Below are 21,895 nucleotides of genomic sequence, written 5' to 3'. Positions count from 1 at the left end.
CGAGTGCGAGTGCGAGTTGCAGAACAAGGGTCCACAATGAGCTGCCAAGTTCAGTCGCATAAATGCATAAGCCGCAGCACGCATACATATGTGGGCAAGGCGATGGCAGGTGGGCAGCCAGATAATCACGCCGCACACGGAATGGGTGGAGGTGAGCCGCCAGGAGACAGAGAATTCCAGATTGCACCGCTGCGTACCCACTTTAATTAGGGGTTCCGAGTTTCGGCCACGCCTCGAGCAGGGCCAGGAAAAAGGGCTATACTCTGCAAGCGGACGACAGAAGTGAAGATCAGAGCTTCGAAAATCAGAGGGAAAACTTTTAGAAGTTCACACAAATTCCCCAAATTCCACAACAAGGTCTAGGTTTAATGTCGAAAGTTGAAGTAATTTTATAAATGTGAAGGAATTCCAAGCTGCATTGATTTTTGTGGCTCATTCATGACGAAACTATAAGTACATATGAAATAAGCTATAAATAAAAACACAATTTCCGTTCATTTTAAATATAAAAAGCCAAGATTTATCTTAAATCGCTTTAGATATCCTTGATGCATTCTTGGTAAGCACACACAGCGAATCCCTTGCCAATCAGCCGCTGATGATGAAGAGCATGCCAAGTTCGCTGTTCAACAGCAACATTTGGCCCTTTGTGAGTGTTCAAATGCAGCTGCCAAAAGTTGTCTTAACTTGAGCACACTGTGTGCAGTTTCAGTTTATTTCTGGGGCATTTAAGTGACTGGCCGCCATAGCAGGGGTTACTTGGGATGCGCTCCTGCGATGCTCCTCCAACCCCTGATCCCTGAAAACTAGAAGCCCCTCCGGTTACCACCAGTAGTTGCTGACTGCCTTTGACGTTCCACGACGACTAGGAACTGGTAACTGGGGTTTTTTTTTTGGTTCTTTTCTGGCTTTCGCTGCTAGGACGAGTGGAATGTCGGCCAAACTAACACATCCTGACACAAGTCAAGAAATTTATGAGCTGTAACGTTGTTGGCTGGTGCTGCTGAGTGCCGATGGGGATGAGTCAGGAGTGCATGGGTCCATGTGTGTGTTTTTGGGTTTGTGTTGCCAGGCAGGAGGGCTTTTGGCTTAATTGAAATTTAAACGTTTAACCCTCGGTGTCAGCAGTTAAGTCCTTTGTTTTGGCAGCTGTGAGCGTTTCGTGCAACTGACTCTTGGCCATTTCAATGGGCGAAGCCACTACAAGCTGTAACAACTAAATCGACGAGTGTAGCCACTATGCACACACTGTGTACACTCAGCTGGCCATGATTGTTGAATCGAAAACCAATAAATGGTGAGGGAATCAACCCAATTATGCCACCGAACTTTTGTAAACTTCACCTGCTGATTGGACCAGCCAGACACGCAAGTGGAGGCATTAAGCCCAAACGCATGAGCCAGCAAGTGGCCATTTTGGCTGCCATGGCAACCAGTTGGCCACCACAATAACACGGAGCATGCACCGACCACAGGCCCAACCACCTGACCCACCTGAGCCACCCGAGTGGGCGGGAAGCACTCACATGCTCACCTGGGAGCCAGTTGTGCTGGGGATTCCAGTAGTGCCGCCTGGCCATGTCCAGTGCCACTTGCTCTCCGCTTAATATAAATTTGTGCAAATTTGTGTGTAATAAACCGGGATGCCGGGAGTGTACAAATCCGCCAGCGACAGCAACTCAAAGGCACCGCAGCAGCAGTAGCGAATTTCTGAGCTATGCGAAAATGTCAAGCATTTTGTGCCTGTGTGTGCTTTCATTTTTGTATCAACAGCCTTGTGTGTATTTTCTTCATTTTTTTTTCATTTTTCGTTTTTTGTTTGTATACTATACAGTATACTTTATGCATGCCTGCAGTGGACAGTCCGCGCACGCTCGCTCTCTCGGCCAGAATTGCTTAACGGAATGCTTTGAGCCGGAGCGGAATTGGCCCGGCTATGCCTTTGGACCACTCTCTCGCGATTAACCTGCGGAATGTCAAAGTCAAGCCAGGATCGTGAGGTGGCCAGGAAAAGGGCAGCGCCAGGTTTCCCCGCACAAAGAGCGACTTCATCGCATTTCCATCCAGAACAAACAGTTTATTTCCTGCGCTGAACGGGCCTTTGGTCTACTACACAGAAACAAATATTTGCTTTCCCAATGTCCTAATTGAAAGAAGTATGTGTTCCTTTGTTTTGATTTCAGAAGAACTTACTGCCCTTTTGATTCCCTTAGTATTTGTTCTTGTTACTTATAATTGGCCGAAAATGTATTCCGAATAATTCCAGTAATTTTCGCTGAGTGCCCTTATCTTCCCTATTTCGTGGATTCGGCCCTCGTGGGTGGAGTGGCTTTCCAAGTGGTTTTTCAATGAAGTGTTAAGTAGGCAAAACTGCCTGGTTGGCTGTCCTCTTCAGCGCGCGCATATGTGTGTGTGTGTGTCCTTAGCTATTTTAGCCAGGACCCTCCACTACCGTGCGTCTGTATGTGTGAGCCTGGCTGTGTGTTTAGTTGTCGCAGGACTCTCTCCCAACCGCTCACCTGGCAAATAGTGATGCGGTCTGTGCACACCTCGCATCCAGAACGCCACTGGAAACACCCCGCACCATCGCATTGCCATTGTTTGATGGTGGTTATAAAGCTGACAGCTGTCAGTTGGCAGTAAATTTGCTAAAATGTTTATTTGCCAAGCGGCTAAGTTTGCGTTTAACAGCAGGGCACACAGAGACATTCACACATGGCCACCACCGCACAATCACAGACGTTGTGTAAGGCCACAAGGATATATTCGACCAGGGCCAAGGACCAAGGATGCCCAATGCCCCGGGACGCCCTCGAGTTGGCCAGGTTTAATCATTTATAAACAGCTGCAACAGCCGCTACTACTACAAATATGCGAGCAATTCCTGGCATGGCTGGCATGACAAATGTTTTGGTACTTAATAATAGAATAATTATGGCGACACCATACTATAAAACGGTTTAATGATTATGATGCTCATATCCACATTTCTCTGCAGGACAGCAGGGGTCACACTCACGACTTTGTGTGCATGTGTACACTGTGTTTGAGTTTAATTGCTATTTGGCAATAATGCGACTGGCCGTTTGTCCTTGAAGCATTTCCGCTTGGCCCACTTGCATTATCTGGGCCAATTCATTTCCACTTGCCGGATGCCACTCAATTTTTAAATTTTCTCAATTGCCCAGAAAGTTTCCACATTATTTACTCTACAGTAGCATTAAACTCGGTGAGAAAAACGGGGTATCATAATGGATTACAAGTTTTTAAAGACAATGACATGTATTTTTATACCTGTAATTCCAAGAGTATGATGCTATGATGTTACAAATTCAAAAATGTGCCAAGGCTGAAGTTCTAAAGTCCATAACTCAACTTATCCTAATTGGAACTTGAAGTGACATACCTCTAAATGTTTCTGGAGCAATTCTCTAAATAACTGCATTCAAATTTAGAATTTTATTTTTTTAATATTTTTTTGTCATTTTTCTGATGTTATGATGTTGTACAAATTCAAAAATGTGCCAAGGCTGAAGTTCGAAAGTCCATAACTCAACTAATTTTAATCGGATCTTGAAGTGGCATACCTTTAAATGTTTCTGGAGCAATTCTCTAAAAAGCTGCATTCAAATTTGGAAATTTATTTTTCCGAAATTTTTTTGTAATTTTTCTGATGTTATGATGTTGTACAAATTCAAAAATGTGCCAAGTCTGAAGTTCGAAAGTCCATAACTCAACTAATTTTAATCGGATCTTGAAGTGGCATACCTTTAAATGTTTCTGGAGCAATTCTCTAAAAAGCTGCATTCAAATTTGGAAATTTATTTTTCCGAAATTTTTTTGTAATTTTTCTGATGTTATGATGTTGTACAAATTCAAAAATGTGCCAAGGCTGAAGTTCGAAAGTCCATAACTCAACTAATTTTAATCGGATCTTGACGTGGCATACCTTTAAATGTTTCTGGAGCAATTCTCTAAAAAACTGCATTCAAATTTGGAAATTTATTTTTCCGAAATTTTTTTGTAATTTTTCTGATGTTATGATGTTGTAGAAAGTCAAAAATGTGCCAAGGCTGAAGTTTGAAAGTCCATAACTCAACTTATTTTAATCGGATCTTGAAGTGGCATACCTCTAAATGTTTCTGGAGCAATTCTCTAAAAAACTGCATTCAAATTTGAAAATTTATTTTTCCAAAATTTTTTTGTCATTTTTCTGATATTGTGATGTTGTAAAAAGTCAAAAATGTCACAAGACTGAAGTTCGTAAGTCCATAACTCAACTTATTTTAATCGGATCTTGAAGTGGCATACCTCTAAATGTTTCTGGAGCAATTCTCTAAAAAACTGCATTCAAATTTGGAAATTTATTTTTCCGAAATTTTTTTGTAATTTTTCTGATGTTATGATGTTGTACAAATTCAAAAATGTGCCAAGGCTGAAGTTCGAAAGTCCATAACTCAACTTATTTTAATCGGATCTTGAAGTGGCATACCTCTAAATGTTTCTGGAGCAATTCTCTAAAAAACTGCATTCAAAGTTGAAAATTTATTTTTCCAAAATTTTTTTGTCATATTTCTGATATTGTGATGTTGTAAGAAGTCAAAAATGTCACAAGACTGAAGTTCGTAAGTCCATAACTCAACTTATTTTAATCGGATCTTGAAGTGGCATACCTCTAAATGTTTCTGGAGCAATTCTCTAAATAACTGCATTCAAATTTGAAAATTTATTTTTCCAAAATTTTTTTGTCATTTTTCTGATATTGTGATGTTGTACAAATTCAAAAATGTGCCAAGACTGAAGTTCGAAAGTCCATAACTCAACTTATTTTAATCGGATCTTGAAGTGGCATACCTCTAAATGTTTCTGGAGCAATTCTCTAAATAACTGCATTCAAATTTAGAATTTTATTTTTTTAATATTTTTTTGTCATTTTTCTGATATTGTGATGTTGTACAAATTCAAAAATGTGCCAAGACTGAAGTTCGAAAGTCCATAACTCAACTTATTTTAATCGGATCTTGAAGTGGCATACCTCTAAATGTTTCTGGAGCAATTCTCTAAAAAACTGCATTCAAAGTTGAAAATTTATTTTTCCAAAATTTTTTTGTCATTTTTCTGATATTGTGATGTTGTAAGAAGTCAAAAATGTCACAAGACTGAAGTTCGTAAGTCCATAACTCAACTTATTTTAATCGGATCTTGAAGTGGCATACCTCTAAATGTTTCTGGAGCAATTCTCTAAATAACTGCATTCAAATTTGAAAATTTATTTTTCCAAAATTTTTTTGTCATTTTTCTGATGTTATGATGTTGTAGAAACTCAAAAATGTGCCAAGGCTGAAGTTTGAAAGTCCATAACTCAACTTATTTTAATCGGATCTTAAAGTGGCATACATCTAAATGTTTCTGGAGCAATTCTCTAAAAAACTGCATTCAAAGTTGAAAATTTATTTTTCCAAAATTTTTTTGTCATTTTTCTGATGTTATGATGTTGTAGAAAGTCAAAAATGTGCCAAGGCTGAAGTTTGAAAGTCCATAACTCAACTTATTTTAATCGAATCTTGAAGTGGCATACCTCTAAATGTTTCTGGAGCAATTCTCTAAAAAACTGCATTCAAAGTTGAAAATTTATTTTTCCAAAATTTTTTTGTCATTTTTCTGATGTTATGATGTTGTAGAAAGTCAAAAATGTGCCAAGGCTGAAGTTTGAAAGACCATAACTCAACTTATTTTAATCGGATCTTAAAGTGGCATACATCTAAATGTTTCTGGAGCAATTCTCTAAAAAACTGCATTCAAAGTTGAAAATTTATTTTTCCAAAATTTTTTTGTCATTTTTCTGATGTTATGATGTTGTAGAAAGTCAAAAATGTGCCAAGGCTGAAGTTTGAAAGTCCATAACTCAACTTATTTTAATCGGATCTTGAAGTGGCATACCTCTAAATGTTTCTGGAGCAATTCTCTAAAAAACTGCATTCAAAGTTGAAAATTTATTTTTCCAAAATTTTTTTGTCATTTTTCTGATGTTATGATGTTGTAGAAAGTCAAAAATGTGCCAAGGCTGAAGTTTGAAAGTCCATAACTCAACTTATTTTAATCGGATCTTGAAGTGGCATACCTCTAAATGTTTCTGGAGCAATTCTCTAAAAAACTGCATTCAAATTTAGAATTTTATTTTTTTAATATTTTTTTGTCATTTTTCTGATATTGTGATGTTGTAAAAATTCAAAAATGTCACAAGACTGAAGTTCGTAAGTCCATAACTCAACTTATTTTAATCGGATCTTGAAGTGGCATACCTCTAAATGTTTCTGGAGCAATTCTCTAAATAACTGCATTCAAATTTAGAATTTTATTTTTTTAATATTTTTTTGTCATTTTTCTGATATTGTGATGTTGTAAAAAGTCAAAAATGTCACAAGACTGAAGTTCGTAAGTCCATAACTCAACTTATTTTAATCGGATCTTGAAGTGGCATACCTCTAAATGTTTCTGGAGCAATTCTCTAAATAACTGCATTCAAATTTGAAAATTTATTTTTCCAAAATTTTTTTGTAATTTTTCTGATGTTATGATGTTGTAGAAAGTCAAAAATGTGCCAAGGCTGAAGTTTGAAAGTCCATAACTCAACTTATTTTAATCGGATCTTGAAGTGGCATACCTCTAAATGTTTCTGGAGCAATTCTCTAAATAACTGCATTCAAATTTAGAATTTTATTTTTTTAATATTTTTTTGTCATTTTTCTGATATTGTGATGTTGTAAAAAGTCAAAAATGTCACAAGACTGAAGTTCGTAAGTCCATAACTCAACTTATTTTAATCGGATCTTGAAGTGGCATACCTCTAAATGTTTCTGGAGCAATTCTCTAAATAACTGCATTCAAATTTAGAATTTTATTTTTTTAATATTTTTTTGTCATTTTTCTGATATTGTGATGTTGTACAAATTCAAAAATGTGCCAAGGCTGAAGTTTGAAAGTCCATAACTCAACTTATTTTAATCGGATCTTGAAGTGGCATACCTCTAAATGTTTCTGGAGCAATTCTCTAAAAAACTGCATTCAAATTTGAAAATTTATTTTTCCAAAATTTTTTTGTAATTTTTCTGATGTTATGATGTTGTAGAAAATCAAAAATGTGCCAAGGCTGAAGTTTGAAAGTCCATAACTCAACTTATTTTAATCGGATCTTGAAGTGGCATACCTCTAAATGTTTCTGGAGCAATTCTCTAAATAACTGCATTTAAATTTGAAAATTTATTTTTCCAAAATTTTTTTGTCATTTTTCTGATGTTATGATGTTGTAGAAAGTCAAAAATGTCCCAAGGCTGAAGTTCTAAAGTCCATAACTCAACTTATTTTAATCGGATCTTGAAGTGGCATACCTCTAAATGTTTCTGGAGCAATTCTCTAAATAACTGCATTCAAATTTAGAATTTTATTTTTTTAATATTTTTTTGTCATTTTTCTGATATTGTGATGTTGTAAAAAGTCAAAAATGTCACAAGACTGAAGTTCGTAAGTCCATAACTCAACTTATTTTAATCGGATCTTGAAGTGGCATACCTCTAAATGTTTCTGGAGCAATTCTCTAAATAACTGCATTCAAATTTGAAAATTTATTTTTCCAAAATTTTTTTGTAATTTTTCTGATGTTATGATGTTGTAGAAAGTCAAAAATGTGCCAAGGCTGAAGTTTGAAAGTCCATAACTCAACTTATTTTAATCGGATCTTGAAGTGGCATACCTCTAAATGTTTCTGGAGCAATTCTCTAAATAACTGCATTCAAATTTAGAATTTTATTTTTTTAATATTTTTTTGTCATTTTTCTGATATTGTGATGTTGTAAAAAGTCAAAAATGTCACAAGACTGAAGTTCGTAAGTCCATAACTCAACTTATTTTAATCGGATCTTGAAGTGGCATACCTCTAAATGTTTCTGGAGCAATTCTCTAAATAACTGCATTCAAATTTAGAATTTTATTTTTTTAATATTTTTTTGTCATTTTTCTGATATTGTGATGTTGTACAAATTCAAAAATGTGCCAAGGCTGAAGTTTGAAAGTCCATAACTCAACTTATTTTAATCGGATCTTGAAGTGGCATACCTCTAAATGTTTCTGGAGCAATTCTCTAAAAAACTGCATTCAAATTTGAAAATTTATTTTTCCAAAATTTTTTTGTAATTTTTCTGATGTTATGATGTTGTAGAAAATCAAAAATGTGCCAAGGCTGAAGTTTGAAAGTCCATAACTCAACTTATTTTAATCGGATCTTGAAGTGGCATACCTCTAAATGTTTCTGGAGCAATTCTCTAAATAACTGCATTCAAATTTGAAAATTTATTTTTCCAAAATTTTTTTGTCATTTTTCTGATGTTATGATGTTGTAGAAAGTCAAAAATGTCCCAAGGCTGAAGTTCTAAAGTCCATAACTCAACTTATCTATTTGGATTTTGAAGGGGCATTATTGGAAATTTTTTATTAGTCTTGTTAATTTTACAAACCGCCCAAAACTGTCACTACCACTCGTTTGAAATTTTTTAAAAATTTTAACACAATTTCTAACGAAACGTTGAAATTATCCGATTGCACTTTTACTAGCTAGTTAACGGGTATCTGATAGTCGGGGAACTCGACTACAGCATTCTACCTTGTTTATATGGTTTTAAAAATGTGCAGTGCAATTGATTGATATAATTTTTTCCCTCAAGTCTATTGTCTTAAAAACTCATAAACCGTTTTAATTTTGGAAAAAATGGAATACAAATGTTTCGCTGCTGAAAATCGTCGGCAAACCGAATTTTTTTTGGCCGTTGACTTTTTGCCACCATATCATCGTTCTACGCTCCGCCAGCTAATGGAGCTCAAACTTCCAACTGGGAGGTGAGGAGAAAAGTTAAATTTTATTGCATTTCCCGACCAACTGCTGCGAGCAGCGTTTCTTTCGGTTTTTATTATTAATTTATTAAAAGCCCGACGCCTGTCGTCTGCCGGTGGCTTTCATTCTCTTCTACCGACTGGGATGTTCAACGCCTCGTAAACCTTGCCAAAATCATCGCCAACTGAAAATGGCAACTGGCAGTGGCTGTGGCAGTAGCAGAAAATTAAATGTAAATCCGACGAAGGCGGAGAAATCGCCTGAAAGGCAACAAACGAATCGAGCTTAATGCCCGGCAATCGCCATCAATGAGCCTTTCCACTCCCTCAGTACCAATCCAATCCAATTGGCATTCGCTTTCGAGCTCTTGTGTTTATATAATTTAATTTCGAGTTGCAATCAGCTCGATACGTTTTCGCAGATTTCCCAGTTTTTTTTCTTTTTTATGTGCACGCGGACTTAGCTTGAGCATTCACATGATTATTATTTGTGGCCAAAAATAAGCAAGGAATTTCCGTTTCCGCCTGCGGTGGCGTTTTTCAAAAACTATTTTCCACGCGATTTAACAACGAAACTCACTTTGATATCGCGTGAAATGTGCGCCGCTTATGTGTGAAAAGGGAAATTTAAATCAAATGCAGAGACAGTGAATTTTTCATAGCATACTTTAGCGGGCAAAGCGAGCGCGGAGGTCCTGTCAACGCGTTTGTGCGCAGCGGGGGGTGGTTGGGCTGGTTTGGCAGCTGGAGCCCGGCTTCTAGCTGTCTATTTCGCTCTTTTGCCAAGCATCAACCTATTCCCGAGATGCCACGAGTGTGTGTGTGTGTGTGTGTGTTGTGTGTGTGTGTGTTGTGTGTGTGTGCGTTGCTCACTCTTTGATAAAAACCGAAATTAATTATTGACGAGAACATTGCCGCGGATGTTGCCTTTGCGTCCGCCCGTTGAAAATTTAAAAGGCGTTCGACTGAAAGAAGCGCACACCGCCACACTTGCACTCCGCACTCCGCACTTCCGTTTCCGCTTAAAAGCACAGAATGTGTTTGCTTTGAACTAGCGAAACTGTCAACGGCAACCGCAAACTATCGGCGGTAAGAAGGACCCGCATCAGAGAAGCCCTTAACCAAGCCAGTTGTGAGCAAACAAATTAGTGTTTAATTATACATAGACAGTGCCGTGGCCAACCCAGCCCAACTCAGCGCCACCATCATTAAACGGGAAAAAATGCATCAAAGCGGCGTAAAATGAGTGAAAAATCCAGCGAAAGCCAACAGCGCAACAACAGAGACAAACACAAGCACAAAGCCAGGCAGAAAAAAAGAGGACAAAAAGCGGGTCAGATACTAACCGCATTAGAGGATGCAGAAGCGTCCGAAAGCGGAAGTGAAGCGCGTGACGGGGCCGGCCAAGCCGCCTCGTCTGAAGGCCGCCAAAAAGCAGTTGCAGTTCGAGAGTCCGCTGCCGCGAAGGACACGCGCCAAGCAGCGGGAGCAGCAGCAGGACAACGACCATCCTCCGCAGCAGGAAAAGCAGCAGCAGCAGCAGCAACAGCAACTGCAAAGGCAAGAGGCAGCAGACAAAGTCATTGCTATGCCGGGCAGCAGCCAGGATGCGGACACGGATGCGGCAGCGGAAGCAGCAGTGGACGTGCCAGAAACAGACCCAGATCCTGCCCAGCTCACGGTGTCGCAGTCACAGTGCTCATCCTCCGCTGCAAGAAGGCGTCTCGCCGAGGGCTGCACCAGTCTTATGTACGCCTGTCAGCGGGGCGACATTGTCCAAGTGCTCGCCCAAATGCGCGAAAAGGTAAGATGGAAATGCACTCAACTAAAAACCCTCTGAATTGTACTTGTTATTATTAAAAAAAAGGTCTAAGGTCTTCATGATGTCTGGTTTTTAAGATTTAAATTAACTGATTCACAAAAATTGCATCTAGAATCTATCTATTTAAGTTTTTCTAAAAAGTTTTCAGTGCATGCTCTGAAACTATCCAGATAGACTACTTTCGCGCATAACAACACGTGTAAAGTCCAGGGCGAACAACAAGCCAACTGCGAGTGTGTAATGGAACAGGACTTGCCGGCTAGCATAAAGGATAATGGCTAAGCCGAGGCGGTCCAAGCATGACAAGTTGACTTCTTCCAGGTCCTCGCCTCTTTGGCTCCCAAAAAAAACCAAAAATAAATCCAGTCATCTTTTTTGGCCAACGACAAAGGCCCAAATCGGGCGGCCAAAGGCGTAGCAAGATTCTAATCTTTCTGCAGTCACGATGAGCCGGCAGAAAGCTTAAAGCCGAAAGGAAAACCCTTTCGAAATCTCTGGAAGCTTGGCAGCGAGGGTTATGGGGGTTGTGGGGGTTGTGGGGGGTCTTTAAATTTCCGTTGCAGTCATTTCGGCGCATTGTTCACAGTTCAGAGCGCCTAATTGCTTCATAAACATTTCTACAACAGGCTGGGCCGGCACAACAAAGGCGAGTTGAATTTGAATGCTGTAAATGGCAGGACATTTAAAATTGACAAAATAATCCCCCAAGCTTAGTTATGCCGGTCGAATGGTGAATGCTAAATGGTTCTTCTTCCACTCTTCTACTCATCCTCGCTCCTTGCTCCTTTTGGCCCATCATGACCATCATTTGATTCCCTTTCGACTGGTCCTTCAGTCCTTCAGTCGTTCATTCGTTCAGGCTCGTCCCGGTGTCCTTGGCCGTTCATCAAGCGCCTAAATATGCCAATTTCACATTTAATTGAAATTTGAAAAGTTTTTAATTGAACGCAGATAAATTTTCAAGGCCTGCTTTTTGGAAGCTAAAGGAGCCTGGCCATGTCCTCGGAAGCCTTTCGTCCTTTACCCCCTTTTTGTCCAAAGAATTGTCATGTTGCTAGTTTTGCAATTATTCGCCTGGCATTGTGAGCTCTGACAAATGCCTTCATTTCCGGCCAGTTGGCGTGCCTTTCGTCCTAGAAATTGATATTGACGCCAAATTTGATGTGAAATTGGCCGACATTGAGCATTGCGCACAGTTCGACAGCAGCGACTTTTTGCGCAAATACTTAGATGAGTTGGGCAAAATGGGTGAACCGACCCCTTCTGTAAGCTTACTCGGTCATGTAATTGGTAAATGACATTTCTGTTGGCCAACCTTGGCCGAAGCACGAAAATAAAGCGCTGCCAAGCAGTTTATTTGCCTGTGAAATATCGCAAATGCCGGCGATTATTACTTACTTTGTGGGCCGCGTTCTTTATGAGCCTCATAAAGTGGAACAGAAATATGGCCGCATTTGGCATTTTCGGTTTTCCCCCCTGAAAAACATCAGCGAGCCAATGAGAGAGCCCGGGCGAAAAATTGGTTTTCAACTTATGGGCAACGAGGCGTATGCGTAATGTGAATGTGCAGTGCTTATGTCAATTACTGTTTGTATTTTTGGAGTACAAAACCGTCTCGCGGTTCAAGGTTATTCAGTAAATCTGTATATAATTACATCGCCAGCCGCTGACTGATATTATTTATGTTCGGTTGCGTCTATATCCTTGTCTCGTCCTGAGCTTATGGCCCCTCTTGTGCTTTATTCAGTTATATATCTTGTTATATCTTGTGCCTGCAAGACATATTTTAATTTGTCTTGTCTCCGCATATCTGTGACTCTCTGTTTGCAGCTTTGATAAGGCCGCCTAAGCTATTAAAAGTTTTAATGTCTTTAATTTGCCGCCTTCTCTGGCCAACAGTCGCTCTATATATTTTTTGTGTTTTTTGCCAGAGAATAATTAAACAGCTCCACTTGGTTTTGTCGCCTCTGCCTTGCTGTTATGCTGCTTATTAAGCGCTTCTATATTTTTGTGGATATATTTTAATAGCGCTCATAGTCTGGAGGAGCTCTTGAACTATATGACTGGCTCTCTTTATTGGATTTCTGTGTTTTCGATTTATTGCTGTGTACAACATGGCGTATGAGTAACAACTACTGCAGAGCTGTTGCCAAAGCTGCTTATACACACATCGGAAATAGATATATATATATATATATATGTATTTATAGAAGTATATATATAGGGACAGTGGCTTTTGTATAGTGTAGCACAGAACGCTGGTGGCTTCTTGGCTTTTTGAGAGCACTCAAGCAACATTCATCGACGTTGTTTACTCGCCTGCTATTGTTTTGCTTAAACTTTTCATTGATGTTGGTTTTTCCAGCCACCCTTCAATATCTTGGGCTCTCGTCTTTATTGTCTGCCTGGGCTGTCGTTGTTGTTGCTGCTGTTGCTGCTGCTGCTGTTTTTACCAATTAAGACTTAATTTCTTAGAAAATAAAACTTTTTGGCTCCTGGCATTGTTGCTCCCGTTCCTCTGAATTCCCCGAGCTCGGTGCCCGCCTTTAGTTAATGTTAATGGCGTAATTGTCCCACCTTCGCGTGTAGGTCACTTCTCGTTGTTGTTCTGCAGCTACATATACTTGTAGCTGCTGCTTCAACTTTAAACCGCAATTTAGCCGAGAGTTCGGAGCTGAAGTTTTACACCGCAAGTTGGTAATTGTATGTCTATCTAAGGCGGTGTGTGTGTATTTGCCGCTGCCTGCCATCCCTCAGATTGCTGCAGGTGTGAATTATTTATTTTCACTTAAGATTTGAAGCGGCCCACAGCACCGCAGCTCCTGCTCCTTTTCACTCCACTCGGCGTGTCCCAAGCTGCTGGCCATTGGCTCCTTTTCCCGTTGGAGCTTTAAGTAAAAGTTTTCGCTGAGAAGTCAGCTGCAGAAGTTGATTTAAGCCAACCGAGAGCCGCAAGAGGCCCTTTTGTTTGTTGCAAATAATGTAATAACAAAACAAGCGGCAACTTTTTGAGGTAATGCTGCATAGGGTTGCATGTCCGACAGAGGTCTTGGCAGGAATACATTATGTCCCAGAAGAATTACAACACACTTATAATCACAAATGAAACTATGAATGCAGCGTATTGTTTGTCAAGCCCATTTATAACTTCTAAGGTACATGAGGCATATACCCATGCTCAACCTTGCCAAACAGGGTATGCCGAACCTAAGGGAAAAGCAAGTGGGAATTTCGGTGCGGCCCTGGGAGTGCCCGAAAGTTGTCGTTGAGAATTAATTTGAAATTCAGAAAGCCTGGTGTCTTTCCCTTTAAAATTGAAGCACCTAGTTGTTTAGGGAATGAACAGCTTCCATTAGCTGCTATCCTTCACTATTGACCTTCAGTTGGCATTTTTAATTACGCCCGTTCACAGCACTTTCCTTTCCTGGCCTTCGCCTTCCTTGGCCATTGCCGCTCAATCAACGTGCAAATTATTATCAATTTGGCCGAAATGGCGAAAGAAGGACTTGGTGGCTGGCGCAATCGGATCCTTTTCCGGTGCCTTTGCTCCGGCCACGGCTTGGTAATTTTAATTGCGATTTTTTGCCACCCTTTCCACGCTGCAGCTGCAACAGTGCTCAACACGTTTGGCACATTTTGTTGAAAATTCATTAAAAATGACGTCGAAAAAGTTTGCATTTCGCCCAGTTTGCTCCCTCGCTTATTCTGTGTGAGTAGCACTGGCTTTTCAATCGTTATTTCATTTGATTTCATTTGATTTGCCTTTGCCTTTACACTTGCCGCTGACTTCAGACGGTATCTATTTAAGTTCAGTCGCAGTCATTTGAATTTTTAATTAATCGCTCGGCTGTTTGCCGAAAGTCAGGTGAGAAAGGAATAAGCCAGAAACAAGGAGCGTTTGGAATCCAATCAGCGCCAAAGGATCCCTCTGATTGGATCGAAATATTTGGCCAAAAGCTGACCCCCGACATTTGCATGCGATTTCGGACAGTTTTGCATGTCCGTATACAATTAATTAGGCTGCGAGGCCCAACAAATGTCGAAATAAAAGTCAGCGTGCCCAACGAGTTAAATTAATGGCAAAATGGTGCTGGTCTGAGGTTTCGGTCATCATCAGAAGTTGGCCCCGACGAGCGTCACTGGGCTAATTGAGCACAAAAACCCATTTCCAATTGGGTGGAGCTCCAACTTTGGCCGCCGGACCATATGCGTCGGCATCGGCTTAGCCGGACAGCTGTCCAATTAATTAGAAACCACCAGAAATAGCAGACGGACTATTACGAGGATGACTCTCTCAGTTGAGTCGACTCAACTGACCAAAGTTTGCATTGGCAAATTAATTACTGAAATCGTAGAAATTTGTCTTGCAATGGATGCCCACAACTGTTTGGCTTTCGAGATGACTTCCTGCCCAGAAGTTGCCGTGCTCCCAGCTGTCCAGTTGGCCTGGCCGAAGTTGCAGTCCAACTGGAGTTGGAGCACATAGGATATCCGTGTATGAATTTGTATCCTCCTGCTCCTTATCCGGCTGCCTTTTTGCTCAAGGAAGCGCCCGGCGGGCTAATCACATGAGAGGTCCGGGCAGGGCCAAAAACTTTTGCCTCGGCATCCAACAATATTTGCTCCGAGTGCATAATGACAGTCAAAGTTGACACAAATGAGCATAGCTTGTTACTAATTTTAATGCGCTTCGGTGCACAGTTGGTCCTGCCACGGAGTGGGGGAAGTCCTGGCTGGGATTTTTGGGTTCGGAGCGGGGCAGGAGCGAAAGTTTTTGTTGCGGAAATTACTCGGAATGCGGCACTGACTGGCTGGTTATGCATAATTTTTAATTGACCAAGTGAAGTTCGCCAGCTCAGAGTTTCTAAAATATTTTGCAAGTTAATTCGATTTGGACAAAACTTGAGCCATGACTTACAACTTACAACTTGGCCAATGAATTATGCAGGCGACATGGACGCCAGCTCCATCCCCATCCCCATCCCCATCCCCATCCACATCTCCATTCCCAGCCCATATTTGCCATGTTTTCAGCTGGGTCTCCATCTAAAGTATGCATGAGCCGTGTACCCAGAATTGAATTGCCGTTAAAGCGGGAAAATTGCTCATGATGTTTAGCAAACATTCTACCACCTGAGATTGGGGATTGGTGGAGGAAAGTGGTCTGGGTGTTTTCCAGCAGCTCAAACCGCCGGAAAAGTTTGTAGATCAAAATGAAAGTTTGCCGTTGTTGTTAATCCGTAGCACGGCATAAAAACTATGCGAAAGTTTAACTACACAGCGCAGGGAGTACAGGTAAGCAGGATTCACGATTCCCGAGTACTCTCGGCTCTCGCTTCTGGATTCTGGATTCACCCGGTTCCCGGAGCCCGGATCCCGGATCCCGTTCCCGTTCCCGGCACATGGCATAATAATAATCCGTGCGGCAAACCTTTTGATGAGTTCAGGCCAAAGCGGATGAGAAAATAGGGGGGTTGGCGCTTTTAGGGCCCCCGAGCCAAAGTAGCTGTAAATAATTGCCAAAACTACTTAAGAATGCTGCACAGTGAAACGCTTCCTCAAGGATCAGCAGGTGGGCTGCCGCCTGGCGGGAAAGGGTTGCCAACGGCAAAGGGTGGAGCTACAGATGCCGCAACAAAGAGCCCGATGCCAGCCAACTGCAGTGAACGCAGCCAAGCGCTATTGTTGCTGCAGCCGCCAACGTGGCACTAATTAGAAGTATAAAAGGTGCCACAACAACAGTTAGAGAGCAGCATCATCCTTGTTCCCCCTCAGTTGCCTCCTGCATATATCCTTGCCGCCTGCCTGAGCAGCAGTTAAGCTTTGTCTGTCGAGCATGCAAATTATAGTTGCGGCGGAGGCGTCTGCCGACTTGAGACATTGCCACGCCCACAGTTCGCCTACTGTTTGTGCATATATAGCCGCTGCTACCTATTCTGGTTGTGAATTAAAACAGCTATGATGCGGGGGGTACTAAACTGCATTGATCACTGGGAGGCCGAACAACAAATTGCTATTTGCATTGAATGATTATAGCAATCATATTTTTTCTGAAGTTTTAGTTTTCTCATTATAATTAAGTCGGAAATTATATCGGAATTATTTTCATAGTGAAACTGAAGCCTCTAAAATGTTTTTTGCTGCGCCCCTGACTGCATGCGGTTGCTACCTGCGCACTTTGCCGCTTACGTTAATTAAAATACATCTTGAGGGGCCGGGCAAATGTGATTAACATATGAATGGCACATTGTCCGCATAAATTTGCCATTGAGCAGGACTCTGTCTTGTGGCATCTGTGCCCTGTGGTCACTTGACATCTTAAGCGGTGCGACCTCGAGGCGCCCCCAAAAGAGTTTCCGGTATTTGGGCGCCGTACGGGGTTATCCAGGAGTTATCCTCCTGCCGCAGGACATGCCGGGCGCCTGTTTTCGGGTTGCTCCAGCCTTTTAATGTGCCATTCTCCCGACGCGTCACACATAATTATGGCGGATGTGCTGCCCAACGAAGCGTTAAGTCGAATTCTCGGTTCCCGCCCGGAATCCGCAGGATTCCTGGGTCTCCCCCTCCCAGATGCCAGTTGCCATTTGTGCCCTTTCATGGCGCTCAGGCCATGCATGTATTTTATTTTTTATGCATTATCATGTAACTGTGTGCTTGCTGTGTTATTGTTGCGGCGGCTGCGTCGTCTTTCATTATTATTTATGCTTTATTTATATTTGTACGCACTTCCTGGCTGGAGCCCCATGGAACTTGGAAGCGGGTGCCACACGGCGTATGCGTCATGCACGCCTACATGCTCGTGAATCAAAGGAGTAGAACCCAAACACATCCTATGACTTCTGCGACCACACTTCCATCTGCATCTCCATCTCCTCCATCTCATTGTTATGCTAATGGCCTACGATATATGAATAATAAGCCCGGCCACTGCGCGACTGCTGACCGCTGCGTTTGAGACTGTGATTTCGAGCAGATCCTGTGGGTCCTGTGGAGTTGGTCCTTTGACGACGACAGTTGTCGCTTCAGTTATGCAAATGCCGCAAAAGGAGGAAGTCGTCGTCGGACACGAGGGAAGTGGTCGAATATTTGATATCTTTATATATGTTTTCGAGAGCAACGCAAATTGTTTTCCCCCTGTTGCTCCACGACTCAGCCATTCAGACTTGCTCCTGCTGTTGGCATATAAATCTGAGGGCCCCTTAAGCCTCGTACGCCTGTTGGGTGTAAAAAACCCAAAGGAAGTTTTAAGTTTAGTTGTCGTTTCGGCATTCCCGGAAGCTCTTACAGGCAGCAGCCGCATACAACACGTGCATAAGGCTGCTAAAGGATGCGAAGGATGAGCTGCCTGGATCGAGATGAGCAATCGTAAAATGTGAAATTTTATGTCTTCACCAGACTAACTGTTGCTCGACTCCTTTTTTGGCCGGACAGCTGCCATAAATCGTGACTCGTGCCTTTTAATGCTCACCTTTTGTGTTGTTTTGTAGCTCATTTGCCATTAATCTGGCGAAACTTAAAGTGGGATTACCCAACGCAGATGCGCTAGCTTACCAGTTTTTTAGCATATATGTATAAATTTTTGAGTAAATTTTGCACCCTTCTAGGTTCTAAAATAAAGGACAGCACATAACCTAGAATTTCCAGTAGTTATTATAAAAGTATCAACATCAATACATTCGAATTCGTGTTTCGCTTGTTTTTGAAATATGCAACAATGTTGTATTTAATGGAACGCTATGGTGAATTTTGACTGCAAAACATTTTCTGCTTTATTTGCTGTTCTTTTCTGGAAATTATGACCTTTCTCCCATTGTTGTGACCCCATTTTTCGCGGCCCAAGCACGTTTTATTTGTTTAAAGAACTATTAAAATGGCATAAACAGGAACTCGAATGGCGATGGCAATCGCCTCGCGTTGGCCAACTGGAATGGCGGGCAGTAGGACGTTGGACTGTTGGACTGGCTAACTGGCAGTGCCAAAGTTTTATCTGGCCAAGAGAGGGAGTGGCATTGGAGGGGGCCAGCTGGTGCTGGCTTTGCAGCATTGGAGCATTGTTGTTGGCCGTATTTGATTATCGCATTTCATTTTGTGTCGGGTGAATGTAGAAAGTTGAATGCAAATTTGCATGACACCAACAGAAGCGGCCAGTGGGCGGCAGCTGTTGTGGGTGGTCGAAATGCGAAATACGAAATACGAAATACGAATACGGCAACAATCACACCAACCATCATCATCATAATAATAACAAAGCAGACAGAGCAGAGAGCAACACTGCCCCATCCTGGGATCCTTTTTATTTTTCAACCATTGTGTGCCCGGGCCAGCGGAATGCTGGGCGATGGGTTGTCAAAGTTTTTAGGTATCATTTCAGTTTATTTGAATTATTCATAATCCGGACGGCAGCGTAAGAAACAAACAGCAACTCAGACAAGGCCCGGCCAGCAGAAAAGCTGAAAAAGCTGGCCAAAGATAACGGAAGCAGCAAATAAAAATCATTCATTGTAAACATTTTCCCCTTGCTGCAAAGTTTTTTCGGCAAACAAAACAAAAAGGAAGGGAAACGTAGCCGCAGCTCAAATTCGATTCAATCAACAGAGAAATATGAAAATCCCACAGATCCCAAAGCCCTGCAAAAAATATGTACCATATTCGGTGTTCAACTGTAAATTAAGTGAAACATTAAATATTTAACTTGTGCAGACTTAACTTTTGGGGCTTATTTTGCCGAGCGCTTTGCACCTGTTGAGTCCTTCCTGCACGTCCTGTGAATCCTTTGGCCATAAGCAGCACTTTCCCTGCTCGCAGCAATCCCTTCAAGTGCGCCCATGCAACACGCAAATGCCTAATAGTCAAAGTTCCCCATCTTTTGTTGTTCTTGCCACAGTTTCGCTTGCCTTCTTCCACAGCTATTGAACTCTTGTTTGACTCATGCTAAAATGTGCAATAAATTGAGCACTTCCCGCGGATCCGTGGGGCATTGGGCGGGGTGAAAGGTGAAAGGTGGCCCCCTCTCGTCTCACATAGTTTTATAGCAGTCACGCGACATCCTTTGCGCGATATAAATAGAAAGGCAGCGTGCCCGAAATGTTTGTAAAAATTGAATGTTGGTTAGAAAGCAACACAGTCAATCAATCAGCCCTACTGACAAGATAAACACCAGATGCACTGGAAATAAGGAAATAATCATTTCAGGCACTTTCAGGATCTTGATTTTCGCTTTTTTTAAAAAGAGAGGAGAAGAACTGAATATATATTCGTAAGAATATTATATACAACATCTCTCACGACACGGGAGTACATTTTTAAGCATTGATATTATTTTGCATCAGTTTTAGCCTAATTTAAGCCATTATTAGCCTTAATTTAAGCTGAAATGAGCAAAATTATCGTCCAATTATGGAATGATATACCTCTATCGACTCGTAAAAACATAAGAAATCGAATGGCATTCACAGTTTAAAAAATTTTTTTTTTCAGTTTTGACCCATTTTTTGCAAAAAATTGTGATGTAACCCCTTATAAAAATTGCAAAAATTAAAAATTTTTTTTTTTTTTTAATCAAACAAAAAGTGATAGGTGTCGAAAGTTCTGGTTGCTAGCTGCAAAAAAATGTATATTTCAGAGATTTGGCTTAACTATTGGTTAAGTTACAGCCCAAAATGTAAGAAAATCGTATTACTAAATGGACGTTTTTAGGGCAATGAGAAAAATATTGATCGTAGTATAAAGTGCACTTTATTTTAGCCATGTTATAGCTGGAATTTTGTGGCAATATACCGCAACTTGCCACAATTTAACGAGAAATTGTTGAAGTTTTGCGCAATAGCTTTAAGAAAGTTTTTAGCATCTTAAGTGAAAGCCAGCTTAAAAGGGACCTTTTCATTTTTTCGAGTGAATGGCCAGTTGGGCGGCGAGTGAAGAGGCGTGCAAGCGGCAAGAAATTAGCACAAACTATGCCGCAAGAAAAGTTAGTTGCGAAGCCTAATAAGCGGCGCCCATGGGCGCCCCACAAAGCGACTGCACGGAAGGGGGGCTGCCCCACGCCCACCCACATTCATACTCACCAGCCGCCCACTTGGCCGACGATTTGCCAACGTTTTCACTTTCACATTTGCGTGCTGCCGTTGACGTCGCTCCGCTGCCGCTGTCGCTGCTCTGCCGCTGCCTCTGCCTCTGCCGCTGCTCTGCCTGCGTGTCGGCGTCGCTGTCGTCGCATTGCGAATTCCTGGCGGCAGCGGGCAAAGTTTTAGCATACTTTTCGGCGGCGGCGACAGTATTTTTTGTGCACTTGACATGTTTTGACACACTGCACGCTCCACGCTCGTCCTTTGGCCAAAAAGGACGAAGGAGGGCCGCGGCTCCTGGCAGACGGAGGAGCCATGTTCACCGCGCCGCTGGAGTTTGATATTGTTTTGCGCGCCAAAAATGCAAGCGATAATCTGGTGAGCCACCACACCAGCTCCAGTCCTTGGCAACTCACCACGTTGCCCAGGACAACGACTTCCAATCCTTCTCGCAGGACACACCCACCCGCCCTTCCAGGCGTCGCTGTTAGCCTTTGTTTACCTTCGCTGTGCTGTTGCTTTAGTTACTGACCAACAGCGGTTCGCAAAGGAACACTTTTTCACGACTGCTTTTTGTTTTTCCATAGCTGCAATCATTTTGCATGATTAACGCGGGAATATGTTGAATTATTTATTGGCCGGCCATTTTTGTGCCATCGCATTTAATGTGCTGCTGCTGCCGCTGCCGCTGCCGCTGGCGGAGGTGTGATGCGTTTGGAAAAAGTAATTGCTTTTGCCCAATCAGCCACTCGACACTTGCACAAAAGGCCTGGCTGACAACCAATCGACCGAGCAACCAGCAGCAACAACAACTCGCCGGTTAAACAAACAACACAACAGCTACAACACTCGATGCACACACTTATATTCCCACCAAAATATTTGCTGGCAATTAAGCCGGAGACTGTGAAAATTACGCGATCCATCAAACGCTGCCCGGCGGCAAGTGGTAGGGATTGGGGGTTGGGGGTGATGCAAATTGATGCAATATGCAAATGGCATTTTAATTAGTTTATTAATCGGCTGCGGCCTCAGCTCAGCAGGTGCAATCGCCAGGCCCGGCCATAATTTTCCGGCGGGCGAAGTAATTAATTTTTGACCCCACCAGCCAACGCACTTAACTAAC

The 21,895-nt window shown here is 41.8% G+C and overlaps 1 protein-coding gene across 2 annotated transcripts in view; it reads left to right on the top strand.

Annotated features, from left to right (window-relative positions):
* The first annotated feature begins 1,532 nt into the window (after positions 1-1,532).
* LOC6554633 overlaps positions 1,533-21,895 on the top strand; it is a 31,935-nt gene continuing 11,572 nt past the window's right edge. Inside the window, exons 1-2 of one of the 2 annotated variants that reach the window (XM_015153535.2) lie at positions 1,533-1,745; positions 9,939-10,687. In XM_015153535.2, the coding sequence (XP_015009021.1) occupies positions 10,241-10,687 (447 nt within the window). In that variant the 5' untranslated portion in view covers positions 1,533-1,745; positions 9,939-10,240. Of the gene's footprint in view, positions 1,746-9,938; positions 10,688-21,454; positions 21,493-21,895 lie in introns of those variants that run through there. The other variant, XM_026983936.1, reaches the window with a different exon arrangement.

Source organism: Drosophila erecta, unplaced genomic scaffold (assembly GCF_003286155.1).
Source record: "Drosophila erecta strain 14021-0224.00,06,07 unplaced genomic scaffold, DereRS2 tig00000000-arrow-pilon, whole genome shotgun sequence".
NCBI classification, from domain to species: domain Eukaryota; kingdom Metazoa; phylum Arthropoda; class Insecta; order Diptera; family Drosophilidae; genus Drosophila; species Drosophila erecta.
Note: the sequence above shows the minus strand (reverse complement) of the source record. Positions and strands in the feature narration are given on the sequence as shown.